Source organism: Poecilia reticulata, linkage group LG19, assembly GCF_000633615.1.
Source record: "Poecilia reticulata strain Guanapo linkage group LG19, Guppy_female_1.0+MT, whole genome shotgun sequence".
NCBI classification, from domain to species: Eukaryota; Metazoa; Chordata; class Actinopteri; order Cyprinodontiformes; family Poeciliidae; genus Poecilia; species Poecilia reticulata.
In genome coordinates, this window is record NC_024349.1 from 25,869,224 (window position 1) to 25,888,193 (window position 18,970).

Consider the following 18,970-nt stretch of genomic DNA (forward strand, 5'->3'; position numbering starts at 1 on the left):
GCGGGGCTGAACCCGGTATTACACCAAGCACTGTAAGCTAATATTAGCTGGTATCTCGCCGGTGGACATAAATACAGTAAAGTAATATTCTAATCACAATATATACACAATAATATGTCCATCTTACTTGTGAAATGTTGTCTGTGGAGCCCTCACATCAATAGTTCATCGATCCGAACAACAATATCCCTCAGTGCTGAGGCATCTTCTGCTGTTTTGGTTGAGCAAAGTAGGAGGGACGACCGCTCCAAGATGGCCGCCCTATTTCCTGCGCCGGAGCAGCTAATGCGGGGCCTACTCTTATATTATGTTTATGCAACCAACCGCCATTAAAAAGAAGTGCTCAGTGTTTGCGGAAGTAAACATGGAGGCTAACGGTGGAGCTTAGCTTACATATTTGAAGTTGTTGTCCGGATGGAGCAGCATATTAACAATCATATAGTCCGTCATAGTTGTTGTTTTTCTTCCCGTTTGCGCGTTGAATAGTGAGATTTGTTGAGAATCAGTGACGTTCAGTTCGGATGAATGCGACCTGAACGTTAGGTGGAGCTAGATCACTGGTACTGTAAAACCATTATGACACTGAACGCAGTTCATACCGTTACCTAACTGGACACTGCTTCATAAGTACTTACTTGATACAAGTACTCACTTGATCACAGTCCGACCAGAGGTAAGTGTCATTCATTGTTTCATTATGAAGCTGAAGGCAGCAGCAAAACACCAGTTAATACTGTCCTCTTCCTCTGTTTGTTCCTCCTCATCTTCATTACTTCTTCTGATTTCTATGTTCCGATCGTTTTCTATGCGCTCTGGTTCAAATTAAAAAGGCTTAATAACGTTTCTCATCACTGTTTTTGGCTGGAGGAGCCAGGCAATTGGACCTTTACACACCCAGAATGCATTGCAGTGTGAAAAACATGGCGACATTCCTGTGAAAATATTTTATTAAAATTTATAAAAACTAAATAACCTACAGTATTATTACTGTATTGTTTTTACATCTGAGATAAATATTTCCCAAATAGGGTCTATTTTTATAACTAGTCGTAGTTCCCTTTAAATCACACAGATGAATCGAGGATGTAACAGCTGTTGATTGCTGGAATTGTCCCATAAGAATTTGGTGTGTTTATTTTATTGTTCTTTTGGTTAAATGTTTCACAATGAAATTAAGGTTAGCAGTATATGTCAGCCGCCTTCTAAATAAGATGTCTGCTGTGTTAAACTATGTAACTTTTAGTTTAGCAGAGGACAGAAACTAAGTACGTATAAAGTGACATTAAAGCTGCAAGCAGCCTTGAACGGCGCAGCTTCGGCCTATTGGCCATCGCGGGGTTTCCAGCACCGCTTTCCGCCAGCCACTGCTGACGCTCTCACGTGGCTCCTGCATTCGTCCGTCAGGCGATATGCATCAATGCATTCGGCATTGCTCCCCGGCGATGCACAAAAAATCTGGTGCAGATTGGGCCATGTAGCGAGAAGGTACAGCTGTTTGATTAATCTAGGCGGCACAGTGGAGTCAAGTTACAATATAATGCTACTGGGCTCTTTAGAGGTTCACCAGAGTCAATCATAAAAAGTCTGGTGCAAATCGGATGATGCATATGTGAATTAGAGACGATCGTAGACATATGGCAAGCATTGCAATTCGCTATTTAGCCACGCCCACACAGTTCAGCCAGCAGCCAACATTCACAGAGTTCATCATCATTTAAATTTATGTCAGTTGGCACAGCATTCAACCCATTTGAATCATAGAGTAAAAGTAAGACATCCTTCAGAAAAAACAGGTAACTTCCTGTCGGAGGGGGGCGGGGCTTAGATGATGTCATCAATTGACCACGGGAATGTCATCAGGGCTGGTCTATAATGAGACATGGAAAGTCTGATGCAGCTCTGAAAGTCAAAGTTTGACATGCTTTGATGTACGAGAATTCTTTTGATAACTTTTGACCTTCAATGTCACAAGAGTGTGCTGAGTGAGTTTGAAGTCTGTATCTCAAAAGCTGTAGGAGGAGTTTGATCAGATGTGACGTCTATAAAATAGAGGAAATGGCGAGTTTGATTCAAAATGGCCGACTTCCTGTTGGGTTTGGACAATGGCTAAAAGAGACTTTTTTATACATTTTGACAAGATACACGTGTACCAAGTTTCATAATTCTGAGCAAAAGCATGGCTTGGGGCTGGTCATTTAAAATATTCTAGGGGCCACGCCCACCAAATATTGCACTGGATTCCTGTCCGGGGTTGGATCTTGATCAATCCTAGTGCGTTTGGTGCAGCTGGGCTCAAAATTGTGGAATTCACAGCCAAACGAATGGCAACGGCGTTATAGGTCACTTTGCCACGCCCACCTGCTGCATCAAAACCAGCTGGAGTTGGAAACCTCAACACACCAACATGTCTTCTGTCTGTGGACTGGACACAGTTTCATGTCAATTAGGTAGGTCAAAGGGGTCAGATAGCGACCGTTCACAGTGAAACATGACATTTCCTGTTCTCAGGGGGCGTGGCTTAAGTGATGTCAAAATTTCACCATTGTGTCTTGTAGAGTACCCAAAGATGATAAATCACTGAAAGTTTGGTACCTCTGAGTTTTTGTGTAGGAGATATAACAGTTTTGAGGTTCATGGAAAGTAGGTGAACTTTGACCCCTGGTATCAGCCCTTCAGCATGCACGAAAGTCCCCATTTTGATAACTTTTAATCAGCCATGCCTTCTGAACCAACTGACCAAGTTTGAAGCCGATCGATGGAAATCCCTAGGAGGAGTTCGATCAAATGCGAAGGCTTAAACGGCCAAAATGGGGTCAAAATCGGAACTTCAATCCAAAATGGCCGACTTCCTGTCATACTTGCACTATGACATTAATTGTAAATTCTGAGCGTCTTGGGGAGCTCTAAAAGTGTACCAAATTTCATGTCTCTACAATGAAGTAAGGTAATAGGAAAGGGTCTTTTGAAATTGCTAGGGGGCGCCGTTGAGCTGTTTCTGTTGCGATTTTTGCATCGACCATAAAATACATAAATTTTTTGCAGACTTGATGTGTCTGCCAAGTTTGGTGAATTTTTGAATATGATAAAGCCCCCAAAAAGCCGATTCATTTGACGGAAGCTGAATAATAATCAACATTTGAAAAACAATAGGCCTTCGCTTCAAACTTATTAATGTGATGTTTAATTTTTGTAATTAAAAAAAGTGCTGTTTTGTGAGCAATCCCTGCTTGAAGTTTGGCAGTTGACTGATCAAATGCTCAACCAATGGAAACGCAGAATGATGGTGCTGCTGTTCCAGATGTTAACAATATTTCCTTGTGTGGTTTTATGCGTAATACATTTTACCTTAAATAGACTGTATATTTATGAATTTGTGAATTTTGAACTTACATAAACAATCCAGTCCTTCCTCTTTCTCAGTAAAATAGAGCAGTGTTTTTCAACCTTTTTTGAGCCAAGGTACATTGTTTTAATTGAAAAAATCACTAGGCACACCACCAACCAAAAATCGATGCAGTTATTGCAGGAGTGCCTAAATGTAAAAATATATTGTTTTCCAGAAAGCACAATCAAATAACATTATCTGGGTTCTTCACAGAACAAGTCAGGAAATAAATAATAACACTACTGGGTTCTTCACAGAACAAGTCAGGAAATAAATAATAACACTATTAATGAAATAAATAATAACCAAATAACCCTTTCTGGGTTCTTCACAGACAAATTCCAGGAAGGATTATAGTCGTATTTTCCCAATTATGAGCCACACTGTACTATAAGCCACAACCACCAAGTTTTTTCTTTTTAAACCAGTAAACATACACATATAAGCCGCAGATATCTCTACCGCTCCAGGTTGTCCACAACATGCAGCAGAGGGGGACGGACAACCAAAATTTGAGTCATAACAGGTCAATTGAATATCACATTTAGGGTTGAAAGAAAAAGTTGCCAAGATTAGATTTAACAGAACTTATTACGGAAATTTCCGAACGGTAATTGTAACAGTAAAAGTGCTGGTCCTTCGTGTCTGCTACTAGCATGTGCTAAATCAGTGGTCCCCAACCTTTTTATTACCGCGGACCGGTCAAGACTTGGAAATTTTGTTGCGGCCCGGGGGTGAGCGGGGTAAGGGGATGAACAGTCAGATAAGGCTTCTGCATGTTGGTGTTCCCACTAAATACTGAATGTGCCCTATTTGGGTTGGCCCTTTTGTAGCAGCCTGTGGGGTTTTCCCTGACTTGGAACGAGAATACAACCCATTGAATGTGACAGGTAGCCAATCAAAAAGCGCGGTGACGTAAGAACAGAGGGGAATCCCAAACAGCTGACATAGCGCAACTGAGAGTCCGGTGGATATCGGAGATGATATGTGGAAATGTTAATTATTAAATCTAAAGGTCATTATGTCTATTCAGTTAAAAATGATAACTATGAAAAAACATATTCACCTCCAAATCATAGTGCAGCAATTAGAGCGGCTGCTCCCGTCGTCTTTCATCCACCGCCTTTTCTTTTTGTTACGTCTTTTATCTCTTAAAATGACTCCACAAACTATCACTATTGCTTCTACATCGTCATCCGTGTTTGGTTATTCTAAATTCCTGCTATGTTTGGGGTTTTACTGAATTATCCTCTGGAATAGGGATGTTCGTGACTGGAATTGGTTCGTGTTGCTCCTGCCTTGGAGACACGAACCGATCGAACCTGTTGTACTTTTGTCAGCTCTGTGGTCACAGATGTTTGGAGACTCGGCCGACAATTCTTAAATCTTTCCGTCTAMACCAGACTTAAGACTCACAAGCTCGACTCATCTCCTCTCGACCATCGCCCAAACGCTCTGACTCTGGTCGCTATGGTAACGTTTATCCCTTCAAAATAACAGAAGCGCCACAAAAACGAACATTTTACTTTTGTGAAAATTTTAACTCACAATAATTACTAACAGGAGCCCTGAGCTTGTTTTTCTGCATCTAGATGGTCCCACCTGGGAGTGATGAGAGACAATAACACCCGAGCTGTGTTGCTTGAACACAGCCTGCTTGGTCTCTGTGGCAAAGCAGCTTGAAGCTTCATTGCCTCATTAGCAGCAGGTCGCCGCATGTTATGCAGAGCGGGCTTGTAATGTGGGACTCACCTACTGCTCCGGGATGAATCAATTCTCCTGTCTCTTCTCTGGGCCTTTTCCTCTTTGCAAAGAAACTTTCCGAAGACATCTGATCTGTTTCTTACTCATTTTGCTGCTTGTGGGCTCAATGTTGGCGCGCAAGTAACCAGGCTTCCAATGATTCACTTCCTGCTAAAGAGCCCCCTTGAAGAAAAATCCACGTATAAACGGCTTATAGTCCGGAAAATACGGTAAATGGAAAAAAAATCTGGTATTGTTCAGGGGGCCGGACCGGCCCGCGGGCCGTAGTTTGGGGACCCCTGGTTTAGATCCTTAAGTTTTAAATTAAGCCAAGATTTCAAGGTTTAAACTACAAAGCATTTCTGTAAACATGTATCACTGTAAAGATTTTAAACTGTTGTGTATTTTGGGGAGTTTTTAGTGTTACAACAATAAAAAGAAGCTATTATTTACCCATGTGAGTACCCATCACCTTTTGTATATCAACTTTGTAGTTGATATTCTGCTTGTGTCATTACAATACAGATGATGATATCCTATACAAAGCCCTTACTCTGACATTACTACTATAATCATAACACATATTGAACATAATTTGACTTGTTGGATACCTGCACTATGAGACAGAATAGTGCCCAAAATAGATACCCAGATATCATTCCATCAGTGAGAGACCATTTGCAATTCTGAAATTGTATCTTTAACTATTTAAAAAATCACATTTAAAAGACAAATACATGTCATTCTGCCATCTTATTGAGTTCATGTGTGCCAGTCTCAGGAATTCTGGTTCCATCCTTTTCATATCTTTACATCCATCCATCCATTTTTCAAACTCCATGCAGAAAGACCGGTTCCGGGAATCGAACCCAGAACCTTCTTGCTGCAAGGCAATAGCTCTCATATCTTTACAGTCAATTCTTTATTTTTTTGGTTATATGTCATGCTGTAAAGTGAAATAACACTGTTTGATCAAATTGCCTGATGACATTCTTGAATTTGGTGTATAAAAGCCACATGTAAATATTATTTAATTTATAGTAAAATGCATATTATGCTAGAGATTAGGCTATAGCTTTTTAGGCCTGTTCAAATGAAAAATGAGCTTAACCAACATATTAAAAACCATAACAGAAAGGTATGGACTTTACCAAGCTCCGCCCAGAAACGCCCCTCGAAAGTCTCACGTGACTCCATGTCTCACAAACAAAGCCTTGCTGTGCTTAGCTTCTATGTGTAATTTAATTTCGACTGACTCTCTGCAGAGTATTTCTGAGTCGATTAGTGTAGCATTTCTGCCGGATTTTCAAAAAATATCAGCCACGACAATGGACAGGGGAACCAACAAGTTCATGTCATCTTTTTTGGACGACATCAAGGTTTTTGAGCCATGTGATGCCTCCAAGATTGTGCGCGTCACAGCTAAATGCTACCGGTTGATGAGGAACACAGCAGATCCTCAGACCCTCAGCATAAATATAGCTGTGGACAAGATCACTGACGCCTATTGTTCTTGCAAGGCTGGGTAAGTCGGGCATTCCTGGCTTTGAGGGTGATTTCTGTTGGCAAATGTTCGTATGTGCCTAGGCCTGATACACTGTACTCGGAGGCTAACACGATTAGCATGGCTAACACGATTRCAGTTYAGTAAAAAGCCTTTTCAGGTAAAATAAAATCTTTAATGTATGTCAGATACGGTACACATTGCATATTGATCTGTTCAGCTAACGTAAGACTGTGTATCAGACAGGCTTCAAGGCGGAGAAATTGTATCGGTACTGCCATTATGCTGTACTTGGCTAAAAGTTTTTCATAATGGATGTGTGGTATTATTGACTTTCTTTATTCATTCACTAAACACAAAGAAAGCAACGCAATAATACTTACACCAGCAGACACTCCTTTGTTCTTATTGATCCTACAACGGTTGAGCTGCAAATGCGGTCGTTTACAAGCTTTGATGCAAGCAAGGCATTCCGCTTCAGATTTAGGAAATCTGTGAATTTTAGTTCCACAAATACAATCAGGATATCTGACATCGCCTGTGCAGATACCCTACTGACAGTGGAGAACCATTCTTTTTCGAGTCCTGACGCAAAAACCTTCTGCCGGTCTGCTAGTCCACAATGTACATTAGCATGTGTTTACTACTGTAGCTTGCGTTTGTGAGACGGTCACGCACGTGGTAGCTGCGCTGTGACGTAAAATGGGCATTAGCCAATGAAACGTGGCCCCTGTGGTAAGGTCCATTGGGTAAAGAAACAATTTATTAGCAAAATATTGCAAAAAACATTATTTTGCTAATCCCAATATCACAAAAAATGCTATTGGGATTCTGAATATTCTGAATGACCATGTTATTGGACAATTTTGCTTGAGGTTGATCAAATAATCTTAGTTCTTGCACTGCATTGTATAGTGTCTATTTATAACATTTGGAACAAGCAGATTTCTTCAAAAACATACTGAATTAAAGCCGCAAGCGGTGTTGGAGGCCCTCGCAGCGAAGTGCGGCGAAGGCCTATTGGCGACTGCAGGGGTTCCAGCACCGCCACGCTCTCGCCACCGCCGACGCTCTCGCGCAGTTCCAGCACCTGTCCACCAGGTGACACACACTGATGTCTTCCTCAGCGCTCCCTGACGATGCACAACCCCAGTAGAACTGAATTGCAATTTACAGCTATTGGGCTCTTTAGAGGCTAACTAAGGTCAATCCTAACAAGTTTACTGTAAATAAGATGAGGCATGTATAATTTAGAGCAGTCTTTCTTCCAACAGAAAGAAAGACTGTTGTAAACTGCTCTAATAGTTCCTTCCAACAGGTGACTTCCTGTTAAAAGGGGGCAGGGCTAAAGTGATGTCACGAATTGACCATTTGAATGTGATGAGCTCTGGTCTGTGATATATCAATGAAGTTTGTTGCAGCTGGGAGCCTATATGGGGAAGTTATTCCATCTTGATGTTTCATGGCAATGGCCAGATTTGGCCATGCCCACATGCTTTGACATAGGAAAATTCCTTTGATAACTTTTGACTAGAGATGTGCCGATCAGGTTTTTTACTGCCAATTCCGATTCCGATCACCCATATGAGGGCCTATCACCGATACCAATCACATAATTAGTATTTTTTTAATCATAATCACTACCGGTTACATTATGTGGAAAAAGGAACCATGAATTCACCTTCATTTAGACAAAATCATGTTTTTAATAACTTTTTCCAAGAAAAAATCAAAACGGGCATTGTACAAATTGTACTATCAGTAATACTATCTTCAACAGACTGAAAACATATGAAGGCTCTGAAGAGGTTAAATAATGCAGAGTCAAACTAAAACCTCTCAACATTGCCAAAAAATTCAAGTATAAAACTTAACATTCAAAGGCAAATACAGGTTCCATTACAATAAACAATCCTGAGTTACTGAATGAAAACTTCCTGATAGCATGGCGGCTAGCTGATTACTGCTAGTTCTGATTGGCTGTTTCTGACTGAGCGGAGTAATTATGCAGACCAGAGAAGAGATCGATTATTTTTTCAGAGATTATCTGTCTCATGTTAGGACAGCGAAAGTTTTAATACGTATGTAAAATGTATTTTTTTAAGTTAGATGCTGCAGCTTTAAGCAAAGGTTCGGTGTGAGAGTCACTGCCAGGTGGAGCAGAAGCGGCGCTCCGTCTGTGAAATAGTACTACCTGTAGCGCTTTGCAGCGGTTCAACAGCGAGAGCAGAACCGCAGCTTGAAGACTTAAATAATTTTGCGGGTTATTTGTTTAGCTTTCTGACCGTCATGGTAATCCGGGTGTTTGTTTGTAGCTGTGCGCTGCTTTACCTGCTATCTGATCCTCCATATGTCTTTTTAACTGCAGTGAGCCTCGATGTAGCCAAACTCCGTCAAGTATGTCATTGTTTTTATGCCATTTTAGATTCGTCGTGTTGATGCATTTTGACCTGCTTCACCCCACGTGCTTCAATTTTCCGCCGCAACACGTAAACTGTTCCACATTGCTTAGGATTTGTTGCTGCGCATTTGCGCAGAGTTAAGGAAAGAGGAGACCAGCTGCACAGGCAGGBTGCAAAATGAGATGCAGGTGATCGGTTTGTGTGATCTGCAACAAGAGACCGTGATCGGCGATCACCGATCATACACTTTTTCACAGAAATCAGCCGATTATGATCGGTGGCCGATCGATTGGCACACCTCTACTTTTGACCCATAATGGCTCAAGACTGCGCTGAGTGAGTTGAAGCCTGGATCTCGAAAGCTCTAGGACAAGTTCAGATATGACGTCAATAAAACGGACATGATCTAAAATGGCCGACTTGGGTTTGGACCATGGCTCCCATATACTTTTTTTGTAGGTCCTGACAAGATACACATGTGTACCAAGTTTCATAATTTTGGGATAAAGCATGGCTTGCGGCTGACTTTTTAAAAATATTCTAGGGGGTGCTGTGGAGGATTTAGGCCATGCCCACCAAATATTGCACTGGATTCCTGTCCAGTGCTTTACTGGGCTGGGCTGAAACGTGGAATCTAGACCCAAACGTATGGCAGTGGTGTGACCTGTCACTTCGCCGCGCCACCACGACCACGCCCACTGAAAACGTTTGGCACTTTAAATCAAGTGAGAACAACTTGTTATCTGTAATCTGATGCAAGATCATCTTGATTAGGTCAAGAGAGCCAGAGTTGGAGCTTTCCAAGTAAAAAAAGTAACTTCCTGTTCTGAGGGAGCGGGGCTTAGATGACGTCAGACTATGACAACATAGGATCGTCAGGCAATGAGCCTGAGCTTTTTATGTTAAAGATATAGCGTTTCGTTTGTTTTGGCGAGTACGCCAAGTTCGCTGCTCTGCCACGCCCCCTGAACATATACAAAAAAAAAACGTAACTTTTAAAGACCCATGCCTTAACGGCCTTATGGGACCCTTTCTGATCCTGATGGATGAAATCCATTTCCATCATGTTTGAGATCCTGTGTCCTCTCTGAATTTGACTGGATCTGCTTTGATCCTGATCTGCTCCTTTCTCATCCAGATGTGACTCAAGCCTACTTTCTGTATTCCTGCAGGTCTCACCTGCTCAGCTCTGCAAATTCTCCCATCTCCTGCCCTGTGGTTATGTCTTCTGTGGATTCCAGTGGGGATGGCGGGAAGTGGCTGGATGCCCACTACGACCCAGTGGCTGGTCTCTACACCTTCTCGTCCTGCATAGACCTGGCAGATCTTAGCGGGGACAGGGAGAGCCGACTCGTGGTCGGGGACCTGGGCACCGGCTCATCAGGCATGAAGCTTAAGGTCTACCGTGGCACGGCACTCATAAGTGAGAATAGCCTGCTGGACCTACCTGCTGGCCTGGTTGCCTTTTTTATGGACCTGCATGAGCCCCGCATCCCCGCTGTGGCCGTGGCCTCTGGACCATGCATCTATGTCTACAAGAACCTGCGGCCATACTTCAAGTTCACACTTCCAAGCCTGGACATCAACCCATTGGAGCAGGTGATTGTGGCCTCCGTTTTACATCCACAAGGAGAGAGTTAGGATCATAGAGAAGCTGGGTCACAGCACATTAAGTATGAGAATGCAATGGTTTATTTTTAATTTCTATATAATTAATTTTAATTGCCATTTCTGCTGAGTTTATCTTTCGAGATAGGAATTCAGTGCCTTTGACAGAGTCAAAAGGTTAGGACAATTCCAAGGCCCCCTGAGGGACTAGGGACCCTCCACAATTTTTTTGTTGTTGTTGTTCATAGAAATTTAAAAATATTTGGGGCCGTGTCAATTATAAAAATCATATTGTGTTGTCTAAAATGGTTTTTAGCGGTAAAAATCAACTGTTACAATACCACTCCCAGATCAGAAAGCACACATTCATATTTGCAGTTTGCCTCCATTTCACTAGCATTCAATGAATGAAGGAAATAAATTACCAACATTTTCATATATTTAACATGCCCCTTTACCTTTTACCACACTTAACAGATGAGTCAGACAGCAGCGGTTCTAAACCACGTGCCTCCTGGCCAGTCAAGAAGTGGGTTTGAGGTGGTGAGGAGAGACGCAGGCTGAACCCAGGTTGTAGTGAAAATTATGAATTTAATGATGAAAGCTCAAACAGTCCAATACTGGCGGCACGGCAGAGGGTATAGCGCACAGCTAAATACCGGTAGAAACTGACAAAAAGACTGAAAAGAGAGCTAAGCAAACCAGGACTTATCAGTACGACTGGAGAGCATGAACGTGCGACATGTGACAGTAGACGAGGACACGACGAGACGAGGACAACAGGTGGGTTTAAATACACTGGGAGGGTGATCAGGAATGAGACACAGCTGGGATCAATCAACGGGGAAGACGCAGAGACAGACTCACAGGACAGAAACTGAACACAGAAAAACCTTACAATAAATTCACAGAAACACAGATCATGACAGTAATAGCAGTTCAGGGAGAAGGGGGAGGAGATTGATTATTTCACAGATTATCTGTCTCGTAACAAATTGTCATGAGATGGTGCCAGCTTTAACAAATATGGAGAGAACATATTTTTTATTAAAGTTATATACTGCAGCTTGAATAAAATGCAAATATGTAGTATTTTATGAGAAGTCTGGATTGCTTCATGTATATTTTGCACGTTGCCTATGCCCTATGCCTATAACTGTTGCACGTGGGGAGAAACATTTCAGTAATCTAAGACTGATAGAAATTGTAACAGCAGCTGTGCAGGGGGGGCTCAATAAAATTTTTTGTCATGGGGCCCAATATTTCTGGCGGCACCCCTGGCTTTTGATGAAAATTTTCACAATTATCACACTATAAATTGATCTTATTGAGTGTGTGACCAGCTGCTGTGCTCTCATTGGTCAGGATGTGTGGCAGCAGGTGAGGGAGGGTCAAATCGACCCTGTGATGCTGAAGGAGATGCTGGAAAGTATCAGGAAGAAGGCAGACATCCCACTGTCCATCCGATCGCTCAAGTTCTTGTCTCTGGAGTCTGATGAGGTGGACGAGTTTGTTCAGCTGTACAAACAGCAACCAATCAGGCGGCAGGTAATGCTACCTTTGTCATCAAATTTGTAAATGCTGCTGCTCCCCTGACCGGTACCTGTTTCCTCAAAACTGGACGTGGACTACATCAGCAGTAGAGCAGATGCAGGAGAACCAGTGTTTCTGGCACTTGCTCAGTAACTCATTGATTATTATATTAAATTATTCTTACTGTATCATCTGTAATTATCCCACTCAGTGTTTCTTAGCCATTGATTTTTTTTGTAATGTTTAAATAAAAAGAGATTCACACATTTCTGTATTTCTGAAATTCACACATGTAATTTGGTATGGGATTCCACACAGTCCTGAAAAGTTCAATTCATCTAATACAGTTTAAACTACCTATAGGGTCCACATGCGAGTTTAACTCATATTGATTTCATTTAATGTGAACCCAGAACTGTTTGACCTCTAAGAAACCAGTGTGCTCATTGATTGTGTTCTTTCAGACGGTCATCACCTGCATCGGAACTCTAAAGAAGAGCACAGCCGATGAGGACGGGATTAGCTGTTTGGTGATTGGTACAGAGAACAGCGACGTCTTCGTCCTTGACCCTGAAGCTTTCACCATTCTCTGCAAGGTACACTCTAGTTAGCTGGTTTAAACCGGTCTACTGGTTCTAAACTGGCTTGACATGACTCGAAATTAGTCTGACCTAGTTTTTAACTGGTCTGAAAACATTTAGATGACTCTAAACTTCCATCCATCCATTTTCTTGCACCCTTTTTCCCTCAGTGGGGTCGGGAGGTGCTGGTGCCCATTTCCAGCCAACGTTTCGGGCGAGAGGCGGGGTACACCCTGGACAGGTCGCCAGTCTGTCGCAGGGCAACACAGAGACACACAACCATGCACACACACACTCACACCTAGGGGCAATTTGGAAAGGCCAATTAACCTGACAGTCATGTTTTTGGACTGTGGGAGGAAACCGGAGTACCCGGAGAAAACCCACACACGCACAGGGAGAACATGCAAACTCCATGCAGAAAGACCCCAGGCCGGGAATCGAACCCAGAACCTTCTTGCTGCAAGGCAACAGCTCTACCAACTGCGCCACTGTGCAGCCCCGACTCTGGTTGAGCTAATTCTAGTTAGAAAAGTGCGACGCACAAAAAATTCTATGTTTCTCTGCTGGCCTGGGAACGCCTCGGAATTCCCCTGGAGGAGCTGGCCCAAGTGGCTAGGGAGATGGAAGTCTGGGCCTCGCTTCGGGGACTGCTGCCCCCGCGATCTGACCCCCGTATAAGAGGAAGAAGATGGACAAAAATATTCTGATGTATAAATCCGTGCGTACGCACATAACTGCGCACCTTTCCTTTATAATCCCAATTTGCGGGAAATGGAGCGCAGCTACTAGTCTGGCCTGTCACCACCCATAACTTCCGGTATAAGTATCCGGAAGGCTACCACCACTTAAAGCAATAACCATGGCAGCGATCCTTGCTTTTACCAGTATAAGTATTTATAATAATTATGTAATTTATTTAAAAGGTGTTTTCTGAGCACAAAAGGTCACCCCATTAAAATAAAAATATTCCAAATAGAAAGAAATGAAAATGCTTGTTTGAACAGTGGAACGTTCAGCCAGGATTTTAAAAAAAGATGTTGTGTCAGAGAGTGGGGAATGTGGAAGTTTATTCTAAATAGGGGAATCATGTGCATAAATTGCACATTTAAAGAATAGAGATTCTTTGTGCCATAAAGGCACATTCACAAAGTGGGCATGGCTCGACTGAAGGATGACTGACCTGTCAGCAGTTCTAGCTGCACTGGTGAAGCACGGCTCCGTCTTTAAGTTTTGCTCATAGCTCCAGGATGATAAGTCTGGGCAATCTAAACGCTAGTAAGCCATCATCAACACATCCCCAGCAGATCAATATGGTTTCTGAACAAACGCTCCCTCCGAATTCTCTGAGAGTGATGTGCTCCATCAGAGTCAAAACGCTCCACAATTACGCAGCATACCTTTGTGCAGCTACTTATATATGTGCGATTATCTACACTAGAGATGTGCCCATGAGGGCCGATCACCGATACGGATCACATAATTATTTTTTTTTTTTTATCATAAACACTACCGGTTACATTATGTGGAAAAAGGAACCATGAATTCACCTTAATTTAGACAAAAACTTGTTTTTAATAACTTTTTCCAAGAAGAAAACTAAACAAAACAGGCATTCTGCAAATTGTACTGCTATTGGTAATACTATCTTTAACAGATTGATAACAAATGAAGGCTCTGAAGAGGCTAAATAATGCAAAGAGTCAAAATAAAACCTCTCAACATTGACAAAAAAATTCAAGTATAAAACTTAACATTCAAAGGCAAATACAGGATCCATTACAATAAACAATCCTGAGTTACTGAATGAAACCTTCCTGATAGCATGGCGGCTAGCTGATTACTGCTAGTTCTGATTGGCTGTTTCTGACTGAGCAGAGTAATTATGCACAGCAGGGAGGAGATCGATTATTTTTTTAGAGATTATCTGTCTCATGTTAGGACAGCGAAAATTTTAATACGTATGTAAAATTTATTTTTTTTAAGTTATATGCTGCAGCTTTAAGCAGAGGTTCGGTGTGAGAGTCACTACCAGCTGGAGCAGAAGCGGCGCTCCGTCTGTCAAATACAGACGGAGCTCCGTCTGTATTTGACGGCGCTCAAATACAGACCGCTGATATGCGGTTCAACAGCTGTAACGCTGTTGAACCGCAGTTCAACAGCGAGAACAGAGCCAGTGTCTTACGTCGCAGCTACTTAAATTATTTTGCAGGTTATTTGTTTAGCTTTCTGACCGTCATGCTAATCCGGGTGAGTGTTTGTAGCTGTGCGCTGCTTTACCTGCTATCTGATCCTCCATATGTCTTTTTTACTGCAGTAAGCCTCGATGTAGCCAAACTCCGTCAAGTATGGCATTGCTTTTATGCCGTATTAGATTCGTCGTGTTGATGCATTTTGACCTGCTTCACCCCGAGGTAATTTTCCACCGCAACAAACTTCCCCATTCACTCAGTGCGATACAGTTCCACATTGCTTAGGATTTGTTGCTGCGCGCTTGCGCAGTGTGAAGGAAAGAGGAGACCAGCTGCACAGGCAGGCTGCGAACTGAGATGCAAGTGATCGGTTTGTGTGATCGGCAACAAGAGACCGTGATCGGCGATCACCGATCATACACTTTTTCACAGAAATCGGCCGATTATGATTGGTGGCCGATCGATCGGCACACCTCTAATCTACACACCTCGATCACCTTAAACATAATCAAACCTGACCTGTTTTGAGCTGATCCAACCCTGCTTTATTCAGTGAGAATGAAATTAGCCTACAGATAACATGCATTTCATGTGCTTCGGCATACAGACCAATGTATTACGTCTGACAAAAACTGAGAAAATGTACTATTTACATTTGAGTGACGTTTTCAAATCCTTTTACTTTTATTTTGTTTATTTTGTGTGTGTGTGTGTGTGTGAGAGAGAGAGAGAACAAAAAACAGTGTTTGATGCTTCTTGGCAGGTAAAAAGTTTGCGTCTATTTACACCACGTTCATTTTTATACATGCTGACTTGTGCATAAAATATGGCACCTCATATTTTTGGTGCATACACACACTTCACACAACTGGACTGACTTGACCTGAATTGATCTTAACACTTTGTTATTCCAATTTCTTTTTGACTTTGAGGTAGCTCAGTCTGAGCTGTGGAGTACTGCAGGAATCCATACTTGTCCCCTTTACATTTAAATAAAAACAATACGCTGATGACACATAAACCTTCTCTCACTGACCGCCTCTTGAGACATCACTGAAACCTAACCTTTCCTCCAAACATCTCTCTGTGATTGAAGATGTCTCTTCCCGCTGTTCCCACCATGATGGATGTCACAGGTCAATTTGATGTGGAATTCCGCATCACAGTGGCATGTCGCAATGGCAGCATCTACATCTTACGCAGGTAAGAAAAAACTAACCAAACTCACTTGTTCTTGAACTCGTCTAACACACTGGAACTTAAACTCATACAGCCGTTTTTCCTGCTGCTGGTCAGGGAATCAGAGAAACCAAAGTACTGCATCGAGTTGTCATCTCATCCTGTTGGGCTGGCGAGAGTTGGGAAAAATATGGTTGTAGGATGCACTGATGAGAGTCTACAGGGCTTCACACAGAAGGTAGATAACCAACTGTTATCTGATCAAAGGAAATATCGTAAATGATTAAATCAGTCAGCAGCTAAGATACTAATTTGAGTGATCCTCCTGGATTCTTTTTTTTCTGTTAGTGCAGGAATTCTATCACAGTAACAGTCTGTATGTCTGCGGTTGTTTTTTCAGGGTAAGAAGTTGTGGAAGATTATCTTGCCGGCTCCTGTCACTACAATGGCTGCCATGGACCTCCCCACCAGGGGCCTTCAGGCTGTCCTGGTGGGCCTGGCAAACTGTCAGGTTCAGCTGTACAGGGATAAGAACCTGCTTAGTACCATCAAGACCCCCGACACAATCACCAGCATCTGCTTTGGTCGGTACGGCCGTGAGGATGGGACCCTTGTAATGACCACAAAGGGAGGCGGCCTCATGGTGAAGATTCTGAAGAGGACGGCAATGTTCGATGACATGGACAGCACTCCTGGCCCGCCATTGGCTCAGAGTGTTCGCCTCAATGTCCCTAAGAAAACCAAGCTGTATGTGGACCAGACACTGCGGGAGCGGGAGAATGGCCTGGCAATGCACCGAGCCTTCCACATGGACCTGAGCCGCATGAGGCTGGCTGCTGCTCGAGCTTATGTCAAAGCTCTGGAGTCCAGCCTGACCCCTATGTCCTCCAGCCTCTCAGAGCCCCTGAAGATGAACGCCGTGGTCCAGGGCCTGGGCCCATCCTTTAAACTGACCCTGAATGTCCAGAATACAGCGTCCTGTCGGCCCATCATGAACCTGGCCATCAACTTCCTTTACGACGACAACCTGTACAGGATCAGGAACCCATACATGAAGATCCCACTGCTGGTGCCAGGACTTATTTACCCTTTTGAGACCTTTGTGGAGTGTACCAGCGACAAGGGCATCTCTGACCTCATCAAGGTGTTTGTGTTGCATGAAGAGAAGAGCTCCCCACTGCTGACGGCTCACATCAACATGCCGGTCAGCGAGGGTCTGGTGCTCAGCTAAAACCCAGTCTTCCTGTTGACTGATACAGAAGCTGCAATGGAGAATGTGGAAAGGAACCCTTCAGTTCAAGAACTGGTTAACAGTGATAGCTTTGAGCAGAAGTCTGTTCAGCCCAGAGTTGGTGAATGCCTCCGCTGGTTAAGACCGCTGGTTTCCAGCAGTTAGCAATGATCTATGAGCTGTAAACCAAACAATATGAATCAAATGTCTCCAAACTGGTAGTAGTGTATCGTAGTTGAATCTGCGTTGTGTCTTGTGGAAATAACAGCCAGACAACAGCAGAGCTGAAGGCACTTTTAATGCTCTTGCATCCAAACAGCAGAAAATAGCGGTCAAAACAGGCTTTCTCTGATTACAGTGCTCCACAGCGCTTTCTCCCACGAAATCCGAACAGAAAGAGCCGCACATGTGCAACTTGTGTAAAATAACACATTCACCTTACAAAATAAAAATTGCAACAATAATTAATAACTAAGCCCAAACATGAGCATAATAATCTTGAACAGTACATGAATAACAACAAAAAAAAAACCAATTAGACAAAATATTCCTACCAAAAGCAATGAAACATCACATACCTGCATCCAAACAGCAGAAAATAGCGGTCAAAACAGGCTTTCTCTGATCACAGTGCTCCACAGCGCCTGTTTAACTATGAACAGTACTATTTTCAGCAAGTGGATGTAGCATTTTCATTAGCAATGTTTCATGTAGCATAAAAGCAGCTAAATATCTGCTAACACAGTTCTAGCACTGTTCAACAAAGTTCGAGTGCCCCAAAGCACATTATTTTACAAGAACATATCACTTATACTTAAAATACACTTACACAGAAAACAAAACTTCATACCTTCTCCCACTGAATCCGAACAGAAAGAGCGCGACGGAGAGTGTGGGAAAACCTTTCATGAACTATAATGGTATGACCCGTTAATTTTTCTTCTTAAACCCCGAATTAACACCCAAAACAACAATATATGAACTCAATATGTTCAACAGTAGAGAAAACAATTCACATTTTCATTCACAATACACCACATTTAAATAAAAATAATAATTTTGAAATGGGGAGTTACCCGCTGTTTTGGGATGGATCTGCCGTCTTTTCAATATAAAAGCTGCCAGTGCTCATACGAGTTCCTACCGGAATAACTTATCACTTGACAATCTAGTGTAACAACATCACACTGCTACCTTCACCCCCACTGTTTTACACTATATTGCAGGCATATTACCCAAATAATAAAGAAAAACAAAAACCAAGCAAACAAAATAAAACAAAGATAAACATACTATTTTTTTACAAATCTGACCACGACAATTCATGTGACCCAGATATACCCTCCATACAAGACCAAAATGGTCAACCAGCAAAGAGCTATTCGATGAAGAATTAGGGAAGATGAGGGGTAGCTAACTCCCCACCTCACCATAGAAGACATGCCACTTGCATATCTATTATAGAGTACACCCAAAATCACCCCAATGCGTCCAGTGCAATGGACAACCTAAATAAAATCATGACCAGACCCCATTATAAGAAGTCCCAATAAAAAGAAAGAAGAAAACAATAAAATAACACAAAATAAATGGCCCTATGAGAAAATCTTAA

The 18,970-nt window shown here is 42.4% G+C and overlaps 1 protein-coding gene across 2 annotated transcripts in view; it reads left to right on the top strand.

The window, feature by feature from the left end:
- bbs1 (Bardet-Biedl syndrome 1) overlaps positions 1–18,970 on the top strand; it is a 23,655-nt gene extending 4,685 nt beyond the window's left edge. The window contains exons 2-7 of one of the 2 annotated variants that reach the window (XM_008438119.2): positions 10,207–10,633; positions 12,008–12,190; positions 12,640–12,771; positions 16,045–16,151; positions 16,245–16,365; positions 16,528–18,970. In XM_008438119.2, coding sequence (XP_008436341.1) covers positions 10,256–10,633; positions 12,008–12,190; positions 12,640–12,771; positions 16,045–16,151; positions 16,245–16,365; positions 16,528–17,358 — 1,752 coding nt within the window. In that variant the 5' untranslated portion in view covers positions 10,207–10,255 and the 3' untranslated portion in view covers positions 17,359–18,970. Of the gene's footprint in view, positions 1–10,206; positions 10,634–11,218; positions 11,426–12,007; positions 12,191–12,639; positions 12,772–16,044; positions 16,152–16,244; positions 16,366–16,527 lie in introns of those variants that run through there. The other variant, XM_017310841.1, reaches the window with a different exon arrangement.